Below are 10,713 nucleotides of genomic sequence, written 5' to 3'. Positions count from 1 at the left end.
GCATAGACAGGCACTTACGGAGAGAGAACATGCACCCCAAATTCCAGTTCGGATTTCGCAACCAACACTCAGCACCCCAATAACTCAAGTGAGTGGTCGAAGACGCCACAGAAGTCTTTAACCGGAAAGGCTACTGTGGCCTAGTGCTGCAAGACGTAGCCAAGGCTTTTGACAGTTTGTGGGACACCGGACTACTGTACAAATTGTACACAATAGGTTTCCCTGGCCACGTCGTTAAGCTCCTGAAGAGCTACCTAGCCAACCGCACATTTTGCTTCAAAGTGGACACTGCGAGGTCCTCAAAGCGCACCAACAGGGCTGGGGTACCACAGGGCTCGGTACTGTACAACCTGTACACGGCCGACACACTGTCTGCCGCACAGATCCAGACAGCCCAATACGCCGATGACACGGCATTCTTCACCGTTAGCACAAATAGGAGGATGGTTACTGCGAGACTACAAAATTTACTACACTAGACGGAAGCCTGGGCCAGGAAACGGCGGATAACAATAAATGGGGAGAAAACGCAAGCGTTAATGCTCACCCAAAGGAGAGGCAAACGTGTCGTGCAGGTGGGCAGAATTGCATCAGACAAGTACGACTACACAGACATGACATCTCATGGAGGGCTACGGCCAAATAGCTGGGTGTCACCCTTGACAAAAGACTGATATGGCGCGCACATATCGACGACATCAGAAGAAAGGCCAGCGCAAGACTCAACGACTTTTACCCCCTTCTACACATCCAAAGTTTGGCGGCAACTACAGGAGTGAGGCTGTACTGTACGCTTGTCTGCCCTATCATCGAGTATGCCTGCCCAGTCTGGGGCTATGCAGCCAAAACGCACTTGCAGAGGCTGCAGAGAGTCCAAAATCAGGCACTCAGACGGGAAATTCACGTTAGGATGCGCTTCCCCACTGCCGACACCCACGAGGCAACGGGAGTGAAGATGTTAAAAGGAAGATTCAGAGAACTCGCGGCAGCATTTTACCAAACCGCAAGTCACTCTGACAACCAAATAATAAACAACCTAGGGAACTACCCCACTGAAAATGTAAAATACAGGAGGCCAAAGTGCATCCTAAATTAAAAACACAATCAAACACAAACACACAATAGTGGTTCATGAAACCCTGCATAAAAAGTTAGGTCAAAACAAAAAGTAAGGTCCATGTCACAAGCAAAAATTTAACATATAAGTTTTGAGGGAATGTCAAAGGACAACAAACCTCCACCAAAAGTCTGCTCAATGACCGAGTACGTCAAATAAGGTACATGTGCCAAATAAGGCCCGGTTCCTAATAAAGCCCACTCTCATTTTCTAGCATAGAAAGTTTGAAAACAGCGCGAAATGTCTTTGGTAGTGACAGCTTGTGACATCTAGTGGCCAAGGCAACAACTATTTCCGCAGCCGCTCTCGTGCTGGCCATTTTACTTTCTGTTGTGCTACGGCGTTCAGCAAAGGAGGGCTGCTTCTTATTTGCACGGTACGTTTCATCTAATGCAATCGTTTCGGTTATGAAGCGTTTGTATTAGTAAATACGTATTTATGAACAGAAAATTGTGCTCTATTAAGATAGCTGCATTATCTTCCTAACAGTAAGTTTCTTTTGAAACAATTAACGCACACGCGTTTTAAACTGGTTGTTCCCAATAAGGCCCATCCGTGGCGCTCCAAACAAGGCCCGGGCGGGCCTTATTAGCCACCCTGTTGTATGGAGCTGTGCATAACTGCAATGCATATTTAAGTTCAGTGTATCCTGGGAAACCTCATGGAACACGTATTTACTATCTGTAAATTAAATTTCAATTGCAACATGGGATGCAGATAATAACGAGCTGTAGAAGCTGTTGCCGAAGGGATGCCCGTCAGAGCCGCTTCAAAACATACGGGATTCCTCGACGTACATTACGCAACCACATACGTTCTGGACTAACAACCAAACCTTTGGGACGAAAAACTTATTTGAACGAAACTCAGGAAAGAGAACTTTGCCAAAGAATTTTTCGACTCGCTGAAGTTGGGTATCCAATTACAACAAAAGTGCTCAGAATATGTGTATATGTATATTGTGAAAAGAATAGTGTGCAGAATCCTTTTAATGAGACGAAGAGATTGGCTGGACGCAAGTGGCTCAAGCTCTTCCTACAAAGACACCCAGACATTGCAAGAAGGGAGGCACAACACTTGAATCCAGCAAGAGCTGCAAAACTGAATAAGATTATTGTAAATGATCATTTTCAGAAACTGAAAACGGTCTTGTCCGAATTGGAGGTATTTGACACCCCACCTTATCTACAATATGGACGAAAATGGATGTCGCCTCGCACTCCACGAGTCTCCTGATGTTTTAGCCAAGAAAGGTGTGAAACGCTTGCACTTTGTTGCCCCAGAACATTGGGAAAATGTTACCATTGTCTCATGTGGGAATGCAATTGGACAGGTTATTCCTCCTATGATACTTTTCAAAGGAAAGCGACGCAAGCCAGAACGGGGAGACTATTTGCCACCTGGGACTGCAGTAGAAATGACAGATAAGGGCTCAATGAATACTGCGACATTCATCAAATGGATACATCATTTTGCCAAATACAAGCCTGCAAAAGATGTTATTTTGATATTTGATGGAGCACCGTCACATTTGGACCCGAAAATTTGCGACGTTGCTGAAGAGCACAATATCAGACTTTACTGCTTGCCCACCAACACAACACATGAGCTGCAACCCATGGATAAATCAGTGTTCAAGCCGTTTGAGTCTTACTGGGATGACGAAGTTCAGCTGTACTGGTCTACACATGAAAGGGAAGAAAACAGAGCAATTAATAAACGTTTGTTTGGAAAAATCTTCAGCAAGGTGTGGCCAAAAGCAACATCCCCAGTAAATGTCATGTCTGGATAGCTTCTGGGTGAAAAGGATAAATCCCTGCTGCACGAAACCCATACACTGCATTTGCTCCCTCTCGTCCATCAGAGCGTCCTGACCTAGAAGAGGACATGACAATTGCCCCTGAAACAGGGAAACTGCCAGAGACTCAATCAGTCCCAAAGGCTTACCGCAAAAAGGGGCGCCAGTCCATTCATTCCAGTTCATCAGAAAGCGAGGCATATTCAGTAAAGGATAGTTCAAGTGACTTCAGTCTCGATGATAGTGACGCACCTGAAGTCTAGAGTGTTCTTTCAAGGAAATTTTGCAAACCCCAAAGCTGAAGAAGAAAAACCAAACACCAACGAAAGTACTGGGTCTAAGGCAGATTCACGCCGCCAAAAAATTTCACCCTCAGTAATGAATATTCAGAAGAAAAAAGGCAAAAATAAAGACTCCACTGAAGCAAGCAGTAGTTCTGCCTCTAAGAAAGTGTTGCAAGAGGTTGGCTGGTTTTGTCACGTATGCTGTGAAGACAGGATATTCGACATGAGACTTTGCAGAAAATGTATGAAATATGTGCTTGAAGATTATGTAGGCTTGACACGAAAAGACGAAGTGCTATTTTCCTGTGCCCCACCTGTAAAAAATGATTTAAATGAGCCAAACCAGCTTCACAAATCATTATTCATGTGTTCACTGAAAATGTAAGGATTAGAATTATTGTTCCTATTACGATAAGGAAAATTACTGCTGTCAGAACAATTTTGATTGCTGATTGAATGTAAAAATCTGAAGAGCTACTAAGCAGTAAGAACCTACAGTTCTGTATGCAGCGTTTGTAAAAACAAGTAATTATAAAGGTCTACGTATCATCTCATTCCACTTATTTCTAAAATAAACTTACAACAAGGACCACTTGCAAGGGTTAAACATTTTCTTTAATATGATGATATTATTTAAATAAACTTTCAATGTTCATTTATTTTTGAACTCAATATAGTTGTAGGATGATGCACTTACGATCTCGGAATCTTACCACTTACACATACTGAATACGAAAATCCTAAACGTTAGGTGGGCCTTATTTGGTACACGTTCCTTATGCGTTGTGTGTGTGTGGGAGACGCTCAATCTGTAGGTATCGCCTGAAGAAGACGGCAAGAAACGCTGTCGAAATATCGTGGTTTGGAAACGACTGCACCCGGCTGGGGACCCAAGAACAGTACAAACAGACTCCATCCACTTCAGCCCAGCTGGTATGAGCAAACGTTAAAACCTGCGAGGATCCCAGCGAGGATCCCCCCCCCCCCCCCCACTCTACCTCCCTGCGACACTCACCCCACCCCCTATAGCTCGCTCACGACGGCTCCTCACCCCACCCCCAATAGATCGCTCACGAACGGGACCTCACCCCACTCCCTATAGTTCCCTCGCAACGGAAGACCGGAAACAGTACCTGCATTTACCGATTGAGGCCCGCGTGGTGTTGCTGTTTTCTTTATTTGCAGTAGTTTATTTTGTTAGTGCGGAGTCTACGTGCTATTTTGGTTTTGTGCGTCACTTGTTTTTAAATCATTGTGAGTGCGCAGTGCGCGTGGTATTTTAGTTTGTTTTTAAATCATTGTCAGTGCGGAATGCGCGTGGTATTTTGTTGTGCGTCTTTTTTTACTGATTGTGATTACGGTGTAGCGTTTGTCTTTTGTGCTTTTAAATGCGAAGTGTGTGAGCAAGAGTATAATTACAGAAAGAATCTCAGTCAGCATGTTTGCAAAAACCATCAACAGGAGCTGCCTGTTGCCACTAAAGCTACTGTGGCTTCTTATCAGTGCTACGTGTGCGACAAAACTTTTCTCTTAAAAATAATTTGTATAGCCTCCAACGAAATATTCATGGTTTGCAGGAAGGGGGATTGTTCTTCAAGTGTACATCGTGCCCATTTGAAAGTAGTTCCAAACGAGGTTGGATAGATCACTTACAAACTGCTCATCAAATTCAAGTTAATTCCGAAGATCTGCAGTTCTCAAATGAAGATGAGTTTTTACAGTGGAAAGAAGACACTGAACGCACGACACATTCAAAGTGTATGATGTCAGCGGCAACGCCGACCGCGTAGAAAGGATGTTCTGCTGCATGGAGTAGATGATGCAGCAAATGTAAGAGCTTTTGGCCGTAGTGAAGAGGGTTGCATCCGCCATACAACCGTGCAGCATCCATCACGCCTGAAACGCTAAGGGGAATAAAAGTCTGCGTCTCCAACGCCGAGAGGCTCATGAAGCAAGCAGGCGAATTTCGTCACCTCATCAGAGACGAAAACATCGATGTATGTCTCGTCACAGAAACGTGGCTTAAACCTGGCATCCGAGTCGCCGTAGCAAACTACGAATGCTACAGGGACGACAGGGCAACACAAAGAGGCGGTACAGCCGTGTACGTACGGAGGACTCTTCGGCACCATCGCGCCCAAACACCTGATCCCGCAACAGTGGAAGCGACTGCCGTATGAGTGGAGACGGCACACGGCACCATCACATTCGTCGCTGTCACAGACCGCCTAGAAGAGCACTACTACCTGGCAGCTTCAACAAGTTGTTGTCTCTCCCCGGCAAAATCATACTTGGGGGAGGCTTCAACACAAAACACGCGGTATCGAATAGCAGGACGACCAAGGCAAGGAGACGTCGACTAGTACAAGTCGCAGAACGACACGAAGAAGTTGTCACTGGCCCTCATGACCCCACAATCTATTCACGAAACCGGGGCCACCCGGATATCCCGGACATCATGATCATGAAGGGCGCCCGCCTGCACGTCACGGCCGGCACGCGGCCAAAGATGTCCTCCGACCACGTACCGGTCATATTTGACCTCGACGCCGACGCTCTCCCAAGACAGCGGAGAGGTCTCGACATACGCAATATCAGCTGGGACGAGTTCCGCAACGCCGTCGCCGAACCCCTTGAGGCCACACCGGAAGCGGCGGAACACGGAGCAGACGCAGCACTTCAGCACATCAGACAGTCGATAGTTGATGCCGCGTCCGCTGCCACGCCGGTCAGAGACGATGACAACATCGACTGCCGGCCACACCCTCTGCCACGGCACATCCGAGAGATTACCGCGCAGAACCGCCCACAGCGTGAGTGGCAAAGGACAAGGAACCCAGCCACAAAACGAGAGCTGAACAGAATGTGCAGCCACGTAAGGCCGACGTAGACGCACACCAAAACCAGGAGTGGGCGCACAAGACAGCGCAACTAAAAAACATCGAAGACGGCTCGGCCTGGAGAGCTTTAAAAGGCTACCTACACCGTATGCAGAAAATTCCGCCGCTTCAAGTGGGAGCTGAATTCTTGAGCGAGCCGAACGCGAAGGCAGAGGACGCGTTCGCCGCGAATTTCACGCCGATCAACGACCCAGTAGACGCCGCCCACATCCAGCTGGTAGAAGAGCGCCTCCCCGTCTTCCTCGACGCGGGAAATGACGAAGCAGAAGACGCCATTGCGCCGATCTCATCCGACGAAGTTAAGTTGCAACTTCGCCACCTAAATGGTAAAAAAGCAGGCGGACCAGATGACGTAACGAACGTAATGCTGAAGCAGCTACCGGACGTGGCAGCCGACGTCCTCGCGTCAATCTTCAACCAGGTGCTGCTCAGCAAACAGTTCCCATCGTGCTGGAAGCATGCTGAAATAGTAGCCCTTCCCAAGCCAGGGAAGGACATCAGAAGCGTGAAGAACTACAGGCCAATCAGCCTGCTTCCGGCACTATCGAAAGTATTCGAACGCCTGTATCTGGTCCGCCTGCGGGCGCACACCGAGGCAGAAGAGATCCTACCAAACGAACAGTTTGGCTTCAGGAGTCAACACGCCACGACGCACCAGCTGCTGCGCCTAACAGAGGAGGCGTTCGGTGCCATCGATCGAAGCGAGTATTTCGGCGCTCTCCTGCCCGACGTGTCGCGTGCCTTCGACTCGGTGTGGCATCGGGGCCTCCTGTTCAAACTATTTGACCTGGGCGTCCCGGTGTCGCACGTGAAGCTCTTACAGAGCTACCTCGAGGGCACAACGTTCCACGTCAGAGCGGACAGTGGAATCTCCACGGAGCGTCGTATACTCGCGGGTGTACCACAAGGCTCGGTCGTTGGGCCGACGCTCTACTCGCTGTACACAGCCGACCCACCGTGCACAGCCCACCTGGCCCTGTATGCGGACGACACAGCCATATACAGCCGCAGCAGATGCGTCGAGGCGTTGCAGCGCAAACTCCAGACGGCCACCGACGCCCTCACAGACTGGGCGAAAAAATGGCGTCTTGCCTACAATGGCGAAAAGGCACAAGCAATCATCATAGCGACGAGGCACTTCAAGGACGACGCGCCTACAGTCTCGGTCCGAGGCGTCCCGGTCCCGTGGAGCGGAATTGCAAAGTACCTGGGCGTCACATTGGACCGCCAACTCACCTGGAGGCCACACGTGGAGAGCATCAGGGGCAAAGCACTCCTCTACCCACTGCTAAACCCCACTACGACGCTGCCTACCCGCGTCGGCCTCACACTATATAAGTCCGTAATTCGACCTCTCCTCGAATACGCGGCGGTAGTGTGGGGCAACACGGCGCAAACAAACCTGGAGCGGCTGCAAAAACTGCAGAACAGGGCGATCAGGTTAGCTCTACACCTCCCACGGGACTTCCCCACGGAGGAGACACACGTGGTCGCGGACATGGTTCCGCTTCGCAGGAGGTTCGAAGAAGCGGCCACAAACTTTTACAACAAAGCGGGGGCGTCAAACAACCTGCTTATAAGGAACTTGGGACAACGTCCACACTGGCGGCGCACACTTCGCTGGCCGGGCCTGCTGAGACGGCCAGCAGACGATGCCACCATGCCTGATTAACACTCAACGCTACATGAGAATGACGTAGCACCAAGACAATACTGCTGCGGAAAAAAAAACCGCATCATGCATCATCATCTACTACGCCCAAGAAGCAGGGCAACCTAGAAAACCAGAAGCTTAACACTAAGAAGAATCGAAAAGGACACTGAAATCCTACATTTTGAAGGCACTGTAGAGAAATTCTACCAGTACTTCAGCCACACTACAGTAGTGTCCCCTTATGAAGAACATAACACCATCATGCGAAGTAAGATTCAGCAGAGACGCTCATCACTCGAGTTAGCGATGCCGAGCGAGACGAACGCACGCGCCGAGCGCTCCACTCCCGAGCCCGCTAACATGCGTACCACTGATCTGGTGGACAGGGCCGCGTCCCTCCACGCTACTAGGGTCGAGTCGAGTCGAGTACGCCAGGGACGCTACCGAGGGTCTCTGTTAGTACCCCTCCCCCAACGAGCGTCGAGGGTAGTCATATAAACCGTGTTCACACTTTCCGCGTCGGTGAGTCAGTGCTAAAGATCACTCGCGAGTGTCGTGAATCGGAGCAGCAGCCGATGGATACGCCTGCGGACGTCACCATCACGCAGCAGGACAGCGACGGAGCACTCCAGCTCCCCGTCGGACTTTTGCCGCATGCATCTGCTGCCTCTCTCGGCAATGACACCGAGAGTGAAGACGAGGAGATGCAGACAGAGCAAGGTGGACAACGACGGCTTCACTGTAGCTAAGAAGACTGCGAAAGCCACGACACAGCCGGCAGCAGCACCTGTAGGCACCAGCAACAGCTGTGACGCACTCAGTGATTCAGGAGGAGCAGAAATTGGCGCTACCTCCACACCAGCGACGCACGCCGGCGCCGCTGGTGATCAAATTCTCAGCCCACTTTCGCGTACTGAACTTTCTCATAGGCAAAGACAATTACAGCGTGAATGTGTCTGGTGACGACCTCAACAAAGTGGGAGTGAAAATGTCGGAACAATAGGGTAACTCGGGATGAGTTGGACCACTGGGTGAGACGGACCAGCGACGTATTTCGTGATTGCACCGCTAGAGACCAGCACCGTTCACTTGCGATTTTTCTCCTGAACTAAGACGATAATGACAACAACACTTTTGCTCGACGCTCGTTCAACAAAGAGCTTACTCACATTTTCTGTTTTCGTAAGATGAAAAGTTTTATCATGCAATTACGTCCTTTTAGTATTATGGCACAGTATTCCTGCAGTTTTATTACTAAAAGCTTGACAATGTGTTGGCATGTACCTAACCAAAAATGGCCACCGAGCTCTAAAACTGCAGACTGGAATCGGGGTGGTCCATCTCTCCCAGACAATCGGGATAGATGGACCAGTTCTATTTGTGAGTGATGGACCATGCATTTTAATTAGGGAGAGATGGGCCACAATTAAATATAGCTTAAGTCACCGTGGAAATTACATTAATATTTTAAAAATTGATCGAATAACACGTTTTTCCATAGTTGGTATTTTTCTCTTTCAGAAAAATGCCAAATAATTACAAAAGGACCAGATCTTGTGAGCGAGACAAATGGACCGAAGATGGATTGATGAAGGCCATACATGCTGTGCGGGACAATATCATGGGTGTCAATGCTGCAGCTAAAGCTTTTGGTATACCTAAAACTACATCGAAATGAAGACTCCAGTCAAAAAATTATTCTAAGGGTAATACGGGACCTCAGCCTTTACTGGGTATTGAGAATGAACGAAAAGTCATCGCTCACATTAAGAAACTTCAAGAGCGAGCTTTTGTACCATACAGAGATTCGGTAAGGAGTATGGCATCTGTATTGTATTTTAGCCTTTCAGCTAATTCACTTTCAATACGGAATTAAAAAAGGCTGGTTACGACTGGCTTCATTCCTTTCGTAGACGTAATCCCAATATAGTTGTAAGAAGAGCGGAAGGTGTGTCAGCTGCTCGAGCGAAAGGGATGAATAAGGACACTGTGAAAGAGTATTTCAAGCTTGCCGGCCGGTGTGGCCGTGCGGTACTAGGCGCTTCAGTCTGGATCCGCGTGGCCACTACGGTCGCAGGTTCGAATTCTGCCTCGGGCATGGATGTGTGTGATGTCCTTAGGTTAGTCAGGTTTAAGTAGTTCTAAGTTCTAGGGGACTGATGACCACAGATGTTAAGTCCCATAGTGCTCAGAGCCATTTGAGCCATTTCAAGCTTCTTGCAAATGTCATGCGAGAAAAAGAATGGTTTGGCAAACCAGGCCACGTCTACAATATGGATGAAACTGGGCTGCAGCTGAACAACAAACCTGGCAGTGTTTTAGCAATTAAAGTTTCAAGAAACGTTGCGTCAGTCACATCTGGCGAGAAAGGAGAGAATCTCTGTTCTTTCTTGTGTCAATGGCGAAGGAACATATCTTCCACCCTTTTCCATAATGAAGGGGAAAAGCCCTAAAGCAGGAATTTATGGATGGAATGCCATCTGGGGCAATTTTAAGAATGTCTGAAAAATCTGCATATGTAAACATGTCTATTTTCCTGGATTGGCTAAAACACCATTTCACCCCCAGGAAACCAGCAGGAAAAGTACTGTTAATACTTGATGGAAGCACGATCACACAAGCTGTTTCGAAACTTAAGAGTTTGCAGAGGAACATGGGATTCTTTTAATGAGTCTACCTCCACATACAGCCCACTGGTTGCAACTGTTGGATCGAACATTTTTCAAGTCACTGAAAAACTATTTTTACGAAGGTAGGAGACGAGATACTGGCAGAAGTAAAGCTGTGAGTACCGGGCGTGAGTCGTGCTTCGGTAGCTCAGACGGTAGAGCACTTGCCCGCGAAAGGCAAAGTCCCGAGTTCGAGTCTCGGTCGGGCACACAGTTTTAATCTGCCAGGAAGTTTCTTATTTTTACAAAGCTTGCAACATTTCCTTGATAAATAATCCAGGGAGGAAAATA

The 10,713-nt window shown here is 48.3% G+C and overlaps 1 protein-coding gene across 1 annotated transcript; it reads left to right on the top strand.

The window, feature by feature from the left end:
• Nucleotides 1–2,309: 2,309 nt before the first annotated feature.
• Nucleotides 2,310–2,909, top strand: LOC126419701 (uncharacterized). Its single transcript, XM_050086884.1, has one exon. It carries the CDS (start codon nt 2,310–2,312, stop codon nt 2,907–2,909), a length of 600 nt encoding a protein of 199 aa, XP_049942841.1.
• Nucleotides 2,910–10,713: the final 7,804 nt, after the last annotated feature.

The sequence above is a fragment of the Schistocerca serialis genome, chromosome 9 (genome assembly GCF_023864345.2).
Source record: "Schistocerca serialis cubense isolate TAMUIC-IGC-003099 chromosome 9, iqSchSeri2.2, whole genome shotgun sequence".
Taxonomy (NCBI): Eukaryota; Metazoa; Arthropoda; class Insecta; order Orthoptera; family Acrididae; genus Schistocerca; species Schistocerca serialis.
The sequence above is the reverse complement of the archived record's forward strand: the minus strand, read 5'-3'. Positions and strand labels throughout refer to the sequence as shown.